At 42.1% G+C, this 17,895-nt stretch overlaps 1 protein-coding gene across 4 annotated transcripts in view; it reads right to left on the bottom strand.

Moving 5' to 3' along the window:
• The window catches only part of DLGAP4 (DLG associated protein 4), a 157,648-nt gene that overhangs the window by 12,088 nt on the left and 127,665 nt on the right, over nt 1-17,895 (bottom strand). For all 4 annotated transcript variants that reach the window (XM_083147772.1, XM_083147774.1, XM_083147771.1 and 1 more), the window contains 4 exons: nt 8,481-8,830; nt 7,361-7,449; nt 3,322-3,695; nt 549-640 (listed from right to left, as the gene is read on the bottom strand). In XM_083147772.1, coding sequence (XP_083003898.1) covers nt 549-640; nt 3,322-3,695; nt 7,361-7,449; nt 8,481-8,830 — 905 coding nt within the window. The remainder of the gene's footprint in view (nt 1-548; nt 641-3,321; nt 3,696-7,360; nt 7,450-8,480; nt 8,831-17,895) is intronic.

Here is a 17,895-nt window from a genome sequence, read left to right as displayed (position 1 = left end):
ATAAAGGAATAAAGCAAATTCCTTATCTGTCCCATATGAAGACTCATGGATCATAATAGGTTACATTTTCATTCACTGGAAGTTGTAATCAATGATGTCGTGCTTGCTGACACTATAACTTACAGATCAGTTTTCTTATTTTTTGCACATTATTTGTTTTGATGTGCAAGGCCTTCTGGGACGTTTGTGATCTTCGGCATTCTCCCGGCCATTGCTAAATCTTTTGTGCCATTCAAACACGCATACATGTGACATAAAGTATGCCCTGTAAGAATCGGTCAACATACTGAAAGATTCCTTGGGTGGTGGTGTTCAATTTAACACAATATTTTAAGCTAACATGTTGCTCTACTTTTGAATTAAGCTTTTTTATGACGCACAGGAAAAACAAAACTTCTGTGCGAGAGGGGAGAAACTTGCAAAACTAGCTAGGGCTAACACAAATTTAAAAAGTCAAAGTAACACTCAGAGAAAATTACAAGCATTGTTAATCTGCTAAAATAAAGACAAAAAAGTGAAAAGCCCAATCCATTTCATGGATCTCTTACCAGGTTTTGCTCACACAAGCCGCGGAACTGCTGGAATTTCTGTGACATCAGAAGCTGAGCACTGCCAACCGCACTGAGTAGCTTCCCAATCACTGTGAGCAGAAGGCAGAGGTCAGAGTAAGCAAATCCAAAGCAGAAAAAAATGTTCATTTGGGACATGAATTAGCCTCTCTTTTGCCAGATGGGCTCTTGGCAAACTGCAGAAAGATAGTTAATGGGAATACTGTCTGTGTCGGCTTGGTGTAGATCACTGTGCATGAAATCTCAGGTAATCGCATACTGCTGTAACAATATGGAATCTTATATAAGAAGCATGGAAAACACTCATTTATGTTAGGCCTCTCAGAGTCGGGGCAAAGCACATGCTCTACACCTGGGGTAGCCAACTCCAGTCCTAGAGAGCTACCAACAGTTAATGTTTTCCAGATCTCCTCACAGAATCACAAGTGAAGTAATTAGCTCCACCTGTGGACCTTTGAAAATGTTTCAGCTAGTAATGAGTGCACCTGTGCAGCAGCAGTCTGGAAAATGTGAACTATTGGTAGCTCTCGAGGACCGTAGTTGGCTAACACTGCTCTACACTGCTGCATGAAGATGGAAGATTTTTAGAATTGCAGCTATTGTTAGAAATGTTCTTTCCCGTATAAATAAGTGTCAAAACCTATAAATATCATGTACTCTGTAATGGAATATTAACCTTTGCTCCATAAAAGTCAATATATTGTTTAGTTTTAAATGGAGTCTGGAATCCAATCAAAACACTAATGGCTATGTACTTTAAATTCAAAGCATCATTTACTGTAAATGTGTTTAAAAGCATGCTTAACCCAAACATAAAGAACATGACTGCTGGACAGGAAAACCATTCCTTCTTCCCAAAACAGGACTGAATTAAAATGCATTGTATTTTTAGTTACTAGCCATTTATTTTTAAGGCATCTGTTATGTTTGGGGAGCACAGGCCTAGAGGAAAAGCAAGAAAATAGGAAGAATAAGACTTGGGCTTGATCAGGAGCCGGTTCTGTAAATTGTCTCTTAATATATACACACACACACACACACACACACACATATATAGGGAAATATAGAATCTGTACTGGGGCGTAGCGAGGGCAGAGCACAAGCTCCGGGCGCCGAAAGATCACAGGGTGCCGGAGCCATGCACCGCCAGCCCAGGTCGCCTGATGCCCGGCTGTGCCCCACAATTGTCAATTCAGTCTCCCGCTGGACCGCTAGGCTCTTGCGGTCCAGCAGCCAATCAGAAGCAGCATTGATGGCTGCTGGACTGCAAGGGTCTATTGGATAGCGGTCCAATGGGAGACTTGAAATGAAAATAGCGGCGGACAGCCGGGCACAGTGGGGAGCGTGCAAAACATGCCCTTGCTCCACCACTGAATCTGTATTGTGCTATAAAAACATTAACGTTAGAGATGCACTAACTGTAGGATTACATTTGACATTTGGGTGTATGCTAGGGATTTTTTTTTGCTTTTTAAAGATTTGGCTTCAGTCACTTCAATGAGCCAAGTCTAGATTTTCTGCACAAGGTGGATTAATTATTTCCAGTAGAGAACATTAACACTTTGGGGGAGATTCTCTAAGCTAAAAATGCGGTAAAAACCCCGTTATCGGGGTTTTTACCGCATTTTGGGATGCTGTAAGCATCCCCCGCCGGGTTACCGCGGCGGGGGGCATCGCCAGAAAAATCTGGCAATGCCCCATAGAAGCCAATGGGCTTCTATCGCAACCCTCCGCCGCCCCGCGCCGACCCGCATCGCCCCCTCACCTGTGTCCGGGCAGCACAGCGCAGTGCTGCCCGGACCTGTGACCTCCTCCCTGCACTGATCCTCTTCCGGGTACAGGGAGGAGGAGAGCCCGGCGCAGCAGCAGCGCCGGGTGTGTGAGGGAGGGGGGAGCCGCCGGGACCTGCTGGGCAATGTTCCCTCTAATTTTACGAAGGCTTTGTGCAGAAAAAGATATTGGCTGTGCAACTTTGGAAGCAAATGTACATTTTTGTGCGTCACATAACGTATACAGGCCTAGGTTTCGAGTTCTGTTGAGTTAATAAAGCAATTTGAATGTTTACAGACTTCACACACCACACATATAGACTATAGCAGTGATTTTCAACCTTATTAAACTCGTGGCACACTAAAACAAGATTTTAACCTTTGTGCGCTCAGTTGTAATGTCTGTGCGCGGGTTCGGCGAGTTGTGTGCGCGCGCACACGCGCACAGCTTAGAGGGAACACTGCTGCTGGGACCCGGCGACTCTCACCGCAAAGGACAGCTCTTAACGCAAGAGCTGTCCTTTGCCTTAATTATCGCATATGTTACAGCATATGCGATAATTAAATATGCGATGGGCGGCGAAGGGGGGGTGGAGATTCTTAGAGAATCTCCCCCTTTATATGTAAAGTAGGGTACAGAGTCTGTTTAGTATTCTGTAGAATCCATAATGTGTATTCAGCTATATGACTTATGTGCCATATTAAACAATCTAATTATTTAATTGAAGATGTGATGGAGGTGGTGAGCACTTTCTCCAGATTGACAGAAATGTACTAAAAGAAGAAACATTATAAAAACCTGGCATATCCCAGAATTTAAAATATACTGACGTGTTATGCTTTTAATATTGCTGCAGTTTTACATTTTTAGGGATAACCCCAGAGAAGCACTATACCAGCAGATAAAGACCAAGGCCAAGGCTCTGCCACCTAAACATAATCTGATACACCAGATGCAATAACCAAGATGGAGCTTTAAATACCTTCTTCACACATGTTGTTATCACCCGTTTCTCTTTGCATCTGTTTGCACCAGCCCTCTAGTCTTTCTGTTTCAGCTTGCAACAACTTCAGGAACCAGTGCCCGTCCCTGCGGCATGCCCCAGTCTGAGCTGGCTCTGAAGAAGGGGGAGAGGCTGCAGAGTCCAGCCAGGGGTCAGGAGGAGGAAGGGCTGAAGCCTCCATTTCCCCACCATCTCCATAGGAGAGGTGCTTTTTGGGGAGGGGTACCGGAGGGCCAGGGGCAGGTTGGCGAGCTGGAGGGCAGTCGGGCACACTTTTGTCAGATGAATTGCTGGGCTCTTGTGTATCAGAGTCTGTTTCTTGCTTCGAGGTCATGCTGCTGGAACGGCTATTTCTGTTTGGGAATGAAAAAAAATAAAAGGGAAATGAAATAAGTTATTGAGTTTCCAAAGAATGCTCATCATTCTGGAAGAGGGCATCACAAATAGTGGATCAGTCTCAGAAGAAGACATACTTTACTATAGATGAACACAACACAATAAATATGCAGTCTAAAAAAAATAAAACAAGGAATTGAATAGGGACTATAAGCTACAAAAAGAAAGGAATAGGCATAGATATTTAACAAAATATACATAAATACAGGACAACCTGCCACAATATATTAGTTACCACACATATCATACATATGCATTTATTTATGATGGGCATGATTCAGGAGCCATGCACATCAGAGCTGGCCATGACCAATTTGGCAAGATTGGTGACCCGCTGATGGCTGGCAGTGATATGATCACACTGGTGGGAGGTCACATAGTGTGTTGCCATCTGTTCTATGCTTCTCCCCACCTCGTTAGTGCCAGTGGATGGATGGTAGAGTTGCCACCAGATGTTATTTGTAAAAACAGCGGTATTACAGTACGTATTTTTGTTTTTGGCAATGCAGAAAAAAAAATGATGGCTGTTATGCCATCGCTGAAGGGTCATGTCTGTTGGCAGCTCCTCTTGGGTGACACGGAGGCTTGCCACCATGCCTGCTGGGAGCACCTAGGATTCGCCAATATGGCTGATGTCTAGGGCCAGTGGTTACTTTATACCAGTACGTTGGTGGAGCGACCATTTTAAACTATTTCCCTGGTGGTGCGGCCACTTTATACTATTAATGATAAATAATAATGTTATTTATATATCACTTTTTTCCTAGCCTTTCTCCTTAGCCTTTACAGCACAAAACCAGCTTAACAGTAGATACTAGTGAAATGTTGTTTAAATAGTGAAATACTGAAATTTTTAAGTCTTCTCACGTGGAGGTTTTTGAACTGCGAGGAGTTCAAGGCATTTTTGTACCATTACCAGTCCTTCATCAACAGTTCACAGAATCAAGCTGGGCAGTATGGAATCAGAAGCTGCTTCAAGTACCTTGTGCACTGGCCATATAGTGCTTTGAAAGTCAGTAAGCCAACCTTGAAAATTATTTGCCATCATACAAGTAGCCAGTGAAAGGAGTAGAGAATGGGTGTTATGTGGCTGGAACAGGACTTGTTGGTTAAAAGCCTGGCAGCTGCATTTTATACCATCTGAAAGCTGGTAGAAGGCATTGCAAAAATGTAGACGTGATGATACAAATGCAGGTATGACTTTAGGCAGATCTCCTGAGGGAACTATCCTAGTGGTTGTATTGATTGGATGGCCACTTTACATGGTAGTGGTGTGTGATAGAGGTCAAAATATAAAACTACCATGGTGGTGACGGAAGTGTGTGTGTGTGTGTGTGTGGGGTACCTTTAAAAAGTTATTTACTGATGCTGTCAAAATCGCTGTGAAGCGCTATGTCACAGTCTTGCCGCTTTCACCTACGCAACATATCACGCATCAGACCATTCCTCTCCACTGACGCGACCAAAATTCTCATTCACTCTCTTGTCATCTCCCGCCTTGACTACTGCAACATCCTTCTCTCTGGGCTACCTCTCACCCGCCTCGCACCTCTCCAATCCATTCTTAACGCTGCTGCTAGGCTCATCTTCCTCTCCCGCCGCTCTACCTCCGCCTCCCCCCTCTGTTTATCTCTTCACTGGCTCCCCATTCCTTTCCGAGTTCTCTTTAAACTCCTCACCACCACCTACAAGGCTCTCTCCTCCTCCACAGCTCCCTACCTCTCTTCACTGATCTCTATCCACACTCCCTCCCGTCCTCTTCGCTCCATCGCTGACCGCCGACTGACCTCTCACCTAATCACCTCCTCCCACTCCCGTGTCCAAGATTTCTCTCGCGCTGCCCCCCTGCACTGGAACAACCTCCCGCCACCCATCAGGCTATCTGATTCCCTTACCTCCTTCAAGCGCTCCCTCAAAACCCACTTTTTTCGACTAGCCTATCCCTCCTCCTAACCTCTTTTGATCCTCCTATCCTGCCTCCATTCTCCTCCGTTCCTACTTATCCTATTGTATTTCGTTCGTCCACCCACCTATTTTTAGTATGTTAACTCTTATGAGCAGGGCCCTCCTTCCTCACGTACTCACCCTACCTCATTACCTCACCTGTGCTCCTGTCCTGTTCTTCCCTTCCTCTACTTCATCTTCAGTCTCCTTGACAATTTTGACACCTACTTCTGAACTGATGCTGATTTTAGTTCTACCAGCTATACCCCTATTTATACTGTATCTTTCAACACACCCTGTACGTTACCTTGTAATTTGTTTTTTTTTTTTTGTTTGCTATGTACGGCGCTGCGGACACTTTGCGGCGCCTTATAAATAAACGTACTACTACTACTACTATGTGCTGAGCAATCCTCAGCAATCTACATTGCTCAGCAACACCTCCCCAAGTGTAGACCTCTCAAGTTAAGCTCATACTTATCTCCACGGAGAATTCTACACTTACATATGCACACCCCTAATTGTACTGAACTTGTGCATGCCCAAATCCATGCATGTATCCAAGTGTGTTCTAAGTTTCGGAGCTGCTGATCTAATACACCACATTGCTAATGCATAAATGGTCTGCTAGGAACGAAACACATGAAAACGTTTTAGGATGATTTTAGAGGGTAATTTTGATTGATCGAACGCGGCTGATTATCGATGAACTGCGCGTGCATATATGCCACAATGCAAGTGCGCGACACTGGCAGCAATGAACTCCTGCTACTCCTTTTGATCACTGGCCATGCACAAGTTGATTGACAGAAAGTAGGAGCCTGTGGGTGGTAGCCAGCCGTTTAGTGGGAGTACTAAGTACAATGCAGGCGAGCCAAAAGAAAGGTAGGCATGCCTAAGCATTTTAGGGGAGGGTATGTGATGTCAGCAACAGGCCGGATATGCCTGTTTTCATCACAGCCGCCGAGTAAGTCCAGGGCTGCTCTGAGCCTGCCAGTGAAAAAAACATTTGATGGTGAGCAGCTTGTGATGCGGGATTTGGACATATTCACACTGCTGCAAATAGATTTGCAGCCATTCACATCTATTTGTACAGCTCACACATTCATTTGCAAGGTGGAAATTCACTGTCTTAACTGAACGCTGGCCGCTGCAAATTTGAGGCCATGCGATCAGGTCTCAATTACCCCTTAGTTTCTGAATGAATGGAGCTATACATTACACTTGGTATTCAAGACCAGAAGTGAACAACAAATCCCAGCAATCTAATTGCATCAGGTAATATGTAAAAAGATTATTTTATTTTAACTTTATATTCATTGAAATATATATTAGATCTGCACTCAGTCCACCAATGAGATAAATGGGCGGTGCTCCAATTGAAAGGAATTGTAATCCCAAAATATCTTAGCAGGAAGTAGGCTCAGAAGTACAGCAGAATACATGGCTACCTGGTGCTATGTATCCTGTGGTACTGCTGTGATGTCTTGATAAAGATCCCTGCTGTGGATCTAATTGTCAACCAGATTTGATGATTTAACACAACTACTTAGGAAGTAAAAAGCGGTGAGTGCCCACTTTTCATTGATGTGAGGATGGATGGGAGAGCAGGACAAGGAATATTGCACAATAACCCATCCTAAAGAGCCATTGAGTATAAAGTGTGAATCAGGATTACCTCCACTCTTCTTCTACCTGGATCCCAACAGACTGGAATTTGGCAGGAGGGGGTGGCTCAGGGATAGGCACTGGTTGTATACTATCCACCTAGACAACAAAAAGACATAAAAAGGTGCTAAAATACTTTTGTTACAATTATTATCCTTTACTTATATGGCCAATTACAGAGGACATAAATGAATAAGCAAAAAAACAGTGATGTACAGTTGAATACAAGAGAGGACAAATACAGGGTACATAACTATAGCTGCGTATTTTGGTAAAACACGTGAATTCTTATGTTCGGTTACAAAATTCTTCTTAGTCTTCTAACATAAGAATTTCTCTCTTCTATATTTGGAGATTAGGAACATAATTTCTCCTAATAGAAAGGATCCCTACACAAATCCTGGGATCAGTGCAGTGAAAGTGCTATTTATTTTGTGTCCATAACTATAGCTGCATTAGCAGTGGACATTGGAGTAAGTATCCTCGTGGCAGGAAACCCCAGGATTTGGGGCCCATCAACGATTGTTTAAGTAAGAGAAGGAAAAGCACACGAGGAATGAGGGCCCTGTTCGTGACAGCCTACATTCTAATGGGGAGGGGCAGACAAACAGCGGTGACACAGATGATGGGGTTCCAATAGTGTATTATCTTAAACCTGATGCTTCTCCCATTAAATACACTGAGTAGTAATTGATAGAGGTAGTGCATAGTTTATATTTAATGCACTGCTAACCAATTGCAGAATGTCAGACTTAAGATCAGCAAACCAAACAGATATGAACAGGACAAGTTTATCTCAAACGGGACACCCAATGTAACATAAATAGACATCACATAGAGTTAGATTTATTCAGCATAACTATACTGGATTTAAACCAATTCGTTATGCTATTCGCACTGCAATGAGCGTTGAAGAAAAATTTCTCCAAAATGTAATAGCTTTGTGCACTGCATTGAAATCCTTTTAGGTCCCCACAGTAAGGGTAGCAAAGGGCAGCCTGCCCAGTATCCGTATGACTACATAGAGCAAGACGATCATTCACATGTGTTCAATAGTTTGGCCAATAACAGATGTGTATGCGTACATATTCCTGCGGGTTAAAAACTTTTTTTTTGTATCGCTGTCTCACCTGAATTCCAATGGAAGATAGTTTGCGTTTTGGGAGGGGTTCTGGGGCACGTGGCTCTTCTTTGATTTTTACGGCTGCATGTTTGGGGGGCACCTCAGGTGGAACTTGCCTGATGGGAGTTGGGGGGCAAACACGGGTCACACTGGGCGCCCGGGTACTTTCAAGGCTCTCAGTGGAGGTGCTGAGCCCAGATTGGCTGTTGCCTTCACTTTGCCCCTCCTGTGCATCCAGATAAGAGTCCTGGGCAGATTCAGTACTACTTTGTACAGTCACAGATATAAAGGGTTTGGAGGTGGTGCGAGGGGGAACCGGTGGGGGGGTCTTCTTGTAACCCACCAGACAAGAGGAGCCTATTGGAAATAAAGGAGAAGACAATTTATTATGCAGAACAATTTGTGTCTATCTAAACACATTTACTTAAAGTTTCACATGTAATTGTATTGAAAAGGTAACTGACCTTCTGATCTGGTAACAAACGCTAAATATAGTTTCCACATCTGTACATTCAGGCTATAAACATAGCTGTGCATGGTTTGTACCACAACCCCAATTAATAGTAAAGAACATGAATCATATTCATACAGAAATCAATAATCCAGCTTTATTAAATCATACAACCGAATAGACTAAACAAGAAGAAGCTGAAAGGAAGATCTATGGTCAGATATCAGGAGTCGACAAAAGCATAGTCTAGTATGGTTCGATTGCCAACTCCAAATATGTTTTTGTGAGTCAGCCCTGTTCTAAAAAAAAACTCCACGCTACAGACACCCTTCAGTATGTGACTCAGATGCTAGAACCTCCAGGATATTTCACATCTCACAAATAACTGAAGAAGAGCCCCTATCTTTTCACCCTACAACAGTGGTTCCCAAACATTTGTGAATCATGGCACCCTAGAGTATCAGATTTTCTTTACGGCACCCCTAAGTGAAAAGTTTCTGATTGAGAAATTTGTCCACATTTTATAATTGGAAGCATCTAGCACTAGTTTTGCCTATTACATTAACCATAAATAATTTCAATTGGTCCTGCTCCACCAATCCAGGACACCAGAAGGTTCCCCCGAGGCACCCCATGGTAACCACTCAGACTTTGGAAACCACTGCCCTACAAGATCCCAAAGAAACCAAGACCCACTCCTATTGTAACGTGTACTCTAGCTCCAGCTCGGCTTAAAGATCTGGGTAATGTTACCTAAGAATCAGAACATGGATATATAGATCCCCCAAGGCCCTCAGAGTACAATATTAGACCTACATGGATCAGTATTATACAGCATTCTGCATGCAGATACATCAGTGAAAAGAACACATCTTAATATCCCTATAAGGTTCAGAACTAGTAGCTGCACAGATTCTGCAATGAATTATGACACTGCAAGAGACAGAATATACAAAACGTGGAAAAACTAAAGCATGCACCAGGGGAAAAAACCAGGGAGGAGAAAGACGCGGATTCCTGCAAAAACTCATTGGAATGCAACACAGACAATAAAACTATGCACAAGCTATTCACATATTGCAACTCAATGTACAAATACAGACACATGCACACATCAAAACAGACAGGAAACTACAGACTCAGCACAGCAGAAACATACCAGACACATAGTATTACATTCTGCATAGTGCACATATGCAGACACACACCCATCATTTCAGGGATTAGCGTGTGACTGAATCCTGATTGCTTCCCTTGATGTCTGACCTACATTTCCTGCTCACATTAGTCGGTGACAGATCCAGAACAACTTATTCTGCTCATAGCAACTTTGCTTAAACTCACACTAAACACACAATTGTCTCTTTTTAACTCGGAAATGTCGAGACACTCTAATAATAATAATAATAATAATAATTAAAATATATATATATATATCTCTATCTCAATTTTTTATTTTATTTATTTATATAGACAAGCAAAGATTGGCGGCAGGTGTTTCCTGCTGTGGAATTATTGGGAGGGCCGCCGAACTTTACTTGTCTATTTGGGGACCAGGCAGTACTGAGGCCAGGAAGAGTACCCATCCAGCAATATTAATTATGTGGCTGTGCTGCTCCAACGCATATATATATATATATATATATATATATATATATATATATATATATATATATATATATATATATATATATATAACAAGATATGGGGGGTCCCCTTTCTGCGCTCTAGAACTATGGAGCAGCACCTCTGAGGGATCTTCTTTTAGGTAAGATCCAGGGAATAGAAATGAAAAAAGAAAGTGGGGTTTCAGAGGGTGCTAATATATCACAACAATTTTGATAAAAATGGTATTTATTACAACCTCAGTAAAAATTACAATTACAAAAATAAACAATGAAAATAAAACTCTGGTGAGACATTATGAGTCGCAATTGGAACGATGACACTGGTGGTATAGTCAATTCAGAATGGATTTGCTTATAGAGCAAAATCGAATAGAAAACCGAATGGGCATTGAATGGTTTCCCTACAGTCGATGCAGATTTGATCCCAATGCGCGCTTCCGTGTAGTGTAAATCGAATAGTCTTGTCATGTACAGAGCTGTACTACATAGTCAAATCTAATACATTTTGCGTACCACTTGATTCTATTCAAATCACTATATCAGGGCATAAAATAACAGATCTATCCATCAGCTTTATTAAACCCTAGAGTAAAATCTGTCTTTTACGCTAGCAAAACACCATGGAGACAATATACTATTATTATTTACCGATGGAGGGAAGAACCTGTGGCAAGCGCAGCAAGGGGCTTTGTTACACTCGCCCCCGTGTTGGAGTATCGGCAGTCTGGATTACGATGTCTGTTTACTGACCGTCAGAATCCCGACTGTTGGGGCGTCATACCACATCCCTTACTTGTACCTTGACAAGCCATATTACAATGCAAGGGGTGTGAATGCAATTTGTTTTATTTTAATTTTGTATGTATGGTATATGCTATGTGTTTTTGCATATAGTACTGGGCAGCTTTGTTTTTACATGGGAAGTTAAGTAAGCAGACTTTTCTTTCCAACCATCTGCACATCCTGAATCTGTGCCTCGTTACAGCGTAAAAGGGTGTCAAGTTATAGTGAGGCACCAAGACACTAAACCAACAATTAACATAAATAGATACAGAACTATTTTCATCTGGTCTAGAAAGTGATTAATTAAATCCAATTAGAATAGATTTACTGAAAGCCGCTTTAATAAATTGCCCAAATTCAGAAACCGAAAACAACAAGGCTACACTAGCTATAGAGCATCCACAATATAAAAAGTCACATAGGTAATTGGATTAGGGTGTGTGTGTGTGTATCCACACACCTCTAGTTGAGTATATCTAACCAAATATGTCAGTGTTGGCATTTTAGGGGACTAGACCTATTTTATGCCCCTTTCAGACCGCACTAAAATAATGGTATTTTGCCTTTTTTTTTTTTTTAAACGGTAATATGTGCGGTCTGAAAGGTGCGGAGTGATTTTACCATTTCCCAAAAAAAACGTTTTTTGGAAACTGTAAAAGAGCAGGGTCCTACCCGTTTCAGACCCTTTTTTTTGCTGCCTGAACGGGTCTAAAACGGTACCCAGGCAGCAGTGAACACTGTTGGTCCCCAGCGCAGTGCATATTTAATGAGCCGACTGCTCATTACATATGCACATATGTAATCCGCCCTTCATTACATATGCACATATGTAATGAGCAGCCAGCACTGCACTGCACTGCACTGCGTTGGCTCAGAGCAGATCAGCTACTGCTCACTGTCAGACCCCCTACCCATATGAGTGAGAGTAGTGAGAGAGAGAGCTGCTGCTGCTGCTGGGCTGGAGGGAGAGAGATGAGTGTCAGTGCTCACTCCCTGTAATGTAGGAGGGCAGAGTGATGCTGCTTTCACACCGCAAACCTGCTTTAGTCCAGGTATTTACATGCGATGTGACCCATTTAAAAAAAAAAAACGTTTTAAATACCTGGTCTAAGCAGGTTTTGCGTTGTGGAAGCAGCATTCGTCTAGTCAAAGGACCTGGCCATCTCAATATATAATCAGCAGGTTTTAGTGCAGTATATCTACCAGATGCACACAGCTAGATATATGATAAAATTTAAATAAAATAAACAATGAATCTTGTTTATATAACTAAGTTCTTTGGAATATACCCTTTGTTTGAAAAGCATCTAAACCATTTTATGCCCCTTTCCCACTGCAGGCTTTACACGGTAAAATGCCGTTTTTTTTAGCCTTTTTAAACGTCTAGAGCTGCAGTGGGAAAGCTCCAGGTTGCTTTACACGGGTAACAAATACCGGTATTTGTTACCCGTGTAAAAAGCAGTGTTTTTACCGTGTAAGAGACGTTTTTTTGGCGATGGGAAAGGGTTTTAAACGGTATTTTGAAATCATAATAAAGGTTAAGAACATGATTGGTGCATGTGATGTTTTTAATGGCAGGAAAGGTTTACTAGAGAGTTTAAACGTGTTGCTTTGTGGTTTACACGGGTAAGTGTGAATGGATGCTGCTTTCCCACTGCCTACCCGGGTAAAGACCCGTTTTTTTTAAATGGGTCTTTACCCGGGTAAGAGCCACAAAGACCCTTTCCCACTGCAGCTTTTAAACGGTAATTTACCGTTTAAAAGCAGTAAATGTCCCATTCACACTTACCCGTGTAAACCACAAAGCAACACGTTTAAACTCTCTAGTAAACCTTGCCTGTCATTAAAAACATCACATGCACCAATCATGTTCTTAACCTTTATTATTATTTCTAAATACCGTTTAAAACCCTTTCCCATTGCCAAAAAAACGTCTCTTACACGGGTAAAACACTGCTTTTTACCCGGTTAACAAATACCGGTATTTGTTACCCGGGTAAAGCAACCGGGAGTTTTCTCACTGCAGCTCTAGCCGTTTAAAAAGGCTAAAAAAACGGCATTTTACCGTGTAAAGCCTGCAGTGGGAAAGGGGCATAGGACAAAAACTGCTTTTAAACGTTATTTTAACATTTAAAAGCTGCAGTGGGAAAGGGTCTTTGTGGCTATTACCCGGGTAAAGACCCGTTTAAAAAAAACGGGTCTTTACCCGGGTAGGCAGTGGGAAAGCAGCATAAGTTTAAAAAAAATTTAAACTTGCTCACTAGGGGCCTTATTTTGGTTCATTCTTTCTGACAAAATCCTTCTTAGATGGACAAAACCATGTGCACTGCAGGGAGGGGGGGCAGATGTAACATGTGCAGAGAGAATTAGATTTGGGTGAGTAATTTTGTTTCTGTGCAGAGTAAATACTGGCTGCTTTATTTTTACACTGCAATATAGATCTCACTTTGAAGTAAAACCCCATCCAAATCTAATTCTCTCTGCACATGTTACATCTGCACCACCTGCAGTGCACATGGTTTTGCCCATCTAAGAAGGATTTTGTCAGAAAGAATGAACCAAAATAAGGCCCTAGATGCTTACTGACAAGCCTCAGATTATTTTACTTCTTTTAATATATGAATTAAATGGTAATTATTATATAATACTGTACATTGAGACATATTTAAATGAGTGGGAAGGTGGGGGTACTAATCACATATAAATTTGAATTTCACTTTACGGGCCATATTAAATTGATATATCGCGGCTGATCTCATGTCTAAAGCAATGGGAGATTGCAGGGCAATATCCATTTGATTTTTATTTTCTGCGCTCATTAAAGTTGGGTTGCAGATAACCCCTGGGAAAACTAATGGGTGTGAAGTGAAAAGTCCTGTTTGAGCACTCAAACAGATGACTTTTCAATCATTTGAGCTCGCCACTCCCGACCGGAGAAAAATTTGAATAGCTCCGTTTGGCGCCCTCTGAGGTCTGCCACCGGACACACATTTAAATACAGCCCTGATAATTTAACTTGCTTCTCCCACCTGGGTGTAAATTCCCTGAGATCCAGTAAAAAAAAAAAATCATTAATACAGGTTACCATTTATGATCACATGGGTTGTTCTGAATTACTTCTGACATTTTTTACTGATGCTTAAGTGCTAATATAATGTGTGCAAGATTCATGATGGTGTAGAGAACATGCACTGGATTAAACAGTAATATACCCCTTTCACATCGCAAAATGCAGGGTCGCACCGGGATGTTGAAACGGTTCAGTCCCAGGGAGACCCTGCATTTTGGTCTGTTCACATCCCCTCAGCCAAACGGCAATATTGCCAGTTCGCTGACGTCATCCGGGGATGCAATGCTGCTCCAAGCACTGCCTCCTCCTTTGGTGTGAATGGGAAACGGGTCACTCGACCCGATTAACCTGTTCACATCACAAAGCATCACGGCAACGAACCGTTAAGAACCCTTCTTTTTTACCAGTTCGTATTGCCATGTTGCTACAGGTTTGCGGTAACCCCTTTCACATTGCACCAATTGCTGGCCGAACCGGCAAGAAACCAGCATGAACCCGGTAATTAGGTGCGATGTGAAATGGGTATTAGTGTCTAGTGATTTAAAAAAAGAAAAACATGCATTATCTGTATAAGTGTTCTAAGGCAATACAGCTCCGATAATGAATGACTGATAATACAAGTGTATGCAGAAACGGGCAACATTTAATTGATTGTAATATAAGGTAATAGACTGTAGATACTTACTGTATGTAACCATCTGCTGAGAGGTGTGTGTGTGTGTGTGTGTGTGTGTGTGTGTGTGTGTGTGTGTAATCAACTGTTCAAGGACAACCCTAGAATTGCTTTGGAGTTGGTTTTAGGACTACATGACAGTAAAAATGCACACCTCTATAGATATGATAAATATGTAAAATGAATACTATGTTTGAGGTCAAAAACCCAGACTGTTGCCCAGAGTAAAGGTCAAGGACTAGATCGCATCGCATGCGATTTGCGTGTGATGTAATCCAAAACTAGTTAAAAAAGCACGGGCTGTACAGACTATGTGCTGTGCGATGGGATGTCCACGGGAGCACGCATCGCATTGCATGGCACCCTCGCACAATGTATGGGCACCTTAAGAGGACTTGTACTATTTGTATGAAGACCCTTCAATGTATTAATGAAATAAAACATGATTACTTTTATTAGCCACCAAGGCCATCAATTATTTATTGTTAAAGTGAGCTTTTTCCAGTTAAAAGAAGAAGGTGCCTATGCTAGAATCTGATGGCCGGTAACTAATACAAAATTCCATTCACAACATTCCTAACACACAGCTTCCTGAATTGGGGCTAGCTAGTAATATCACCCACCTGCAAGAAGCTCCATCTAGTGATCAGTGTGTGGTGCTGCCATGGCAAGCAATAGGAAGCAGCCTGTAATTGGTTGAAACTGTGGGATGTGTCTTAATGAAGCCACAGACTGGTCACTACAGGAAGCTTCAAGGGTAGGAGGTGAAAAAGATGAAACATCATCTTAAACTGAACATTTAAGCAGTGACAGCAATGCAGATTACAGTGTGCAATAATCTATAAAATCATGAAGTTACTCACTCTGCAAAAACACCCCTATGGGTTGAAAATAAGCTATCATGAAAAAGGACAGCCAAACAATGCATACATAAATGACCTCAAAATAATAAACATTAGAATTTGGAAACCAAATAACATGAAAGGAAAATAGTAAATTTGCTACACATACCAAACTAGGTATTTTCAGATCTGATACAATAGTAATCATTCCTTTCCTATGTTTTGGCATTAAATGACTAAATACAAACAATACTTTGATACAATGAACTATTAACGGTTTTCAATTAGTTCCTAATTTAAAACATTATTGTTAGAGTGGCCCCAACTTTACACTTGACAATCTAGCTATATCACATGCTGATTTTTATTTTAATCTACTGGAAAACTTTCACTTTTTACTTTAATGTATTGTATCAGGCATGCATATTATTATATGTCTGGCTTTGTCTCTAATCTCTCATTCCATTACTCTCCAGTAAATGGCCGCCAGGCCTCAGGTGGTGGTTTCTAAGCAACAGCTCAGTTTCCTCCACAGTGTTGCCGTGACAATGCTCAGCTAGGAGTCATCCTCATAACCCTTTTGTTAGTATAGCAACAAATTTAGGTCCAAGACTACATAGTAAATTAACATGATAACCAAGGTTTGTTTTTCTTAAGAAGTAACAAAAAATGGACAGAGCAGCAATCACATTTTGGCAAATATTCTAGTAGATTGTGGGCCATGTAGCAATGATTGTAGTATGCAGAATACATGTAACACATCTTTTAGAAGCAAATGCTCAGACTTTTGCTTGTGGTTTGCTAAAAGTTTTTTTAGTTCTATTTTTCTGTAGGTTTTTTTCAGAGAAAGGGTCAGTTAAGGGTCAACAGCCCGGTCTGTGGCAATCCCAGACTTATATTTGACTCCAAGCCAAATGCTTAAATTGCTAACAAAACAGGTGACAAGTCTTATTTAATTTAAACGCGTCAACACTGTACCATTTAGAAATAGGAAAGGAGTAGAGCCTACACATTGATGTCAGAAATTCTAGAAAATTGAAAGGCTACTTTCTCTTGGGCATTTGTACAGCGCACAAAAAAGCTGCCTCCACTGCATGCAAGTGGCCGAAACGCTACGGGTGAAATTGAATAGGATGAGCGAATCACAAAGTGAGAGATTTGGTCAGAAATCCTCAGGGTTTTTTTAAAGTGGCAATCATTTACACTTCAAAATCAAACTGGTTTTGCAGTGTAAATGATTGCCGCTTTGGTACTTGTATAGTTTCACAGAGGCAGTTACGTAGTCAGCGTAGAGTCCTTGTCAGAATCAGCATCGTGTTCCCGCAGCCAGCGTAGTTAGCGAAGTCAGCGTCGTGTTCCCGCAGCCAGCGTAGTTAGCGAAGTCAGCGTCCCTGTCAGTACGTTCTCGGCAGCGTTACACAGTTAGCGTAGTCGGTCATTATTGTTTCAGATGGATGACAGGTGTAAATGTGTTCCTGAAACACCCCCCCTATCCACGCCATCCTGAAGCGTGGCGAGCGCATGCTGTACGCGTCCTCCTGATCTGTACATAAACCCACTATCCACGTCGGCATGGAGTTGATTATATAAAGTGTGGTGAGCGGCCGCGTAAAACAAGCCCGAAGCGTGGCGAGCGTATGCGGATTACTTGACGAGCATTCCGCATCACCTCGCTGCGCTCGCCAACTCCACTCTGACGTAGATAGTGGGGGTATGAACAGGTCGGGACGGCGCATACTGCTTCCGCTCGCCATGCTTCGGGCTAGCGTGCATAGTGGGGGTTTGAAATGGAGGCATTTGGCAGTATGTAATATGGAGCACTGGCAAATACTTCCTTTATTGTGCATGAGACGCACTTGTGCACCACCCCCCCCCCCCCTTTGTGCACGAGACGCACACGCTACTGAACCCCTATCCTGTCCGTGTCCCTGAAGCAGACATGGGCAGGGTTGCCGTACCCTGCCGCAAGAATTAC

This window comes from Crinia signifera, chromosome 6 (assembly GCF_055691185.1).
Source record: "Crinia signifera chromosome 6, ASM5569118v1, whole genome shotgun sequence".
Classification (NCBI taxonomy): Eukaryota; Metazoa; Chordata; class Amphibia; order Anura; family Myobatrachidae; genus Crinia; species Crinia signifera.
Note: the sequence above shows the minus strand (reverse complement) of the source record. Positions and strands in the feature narration are given on the sequence as shown.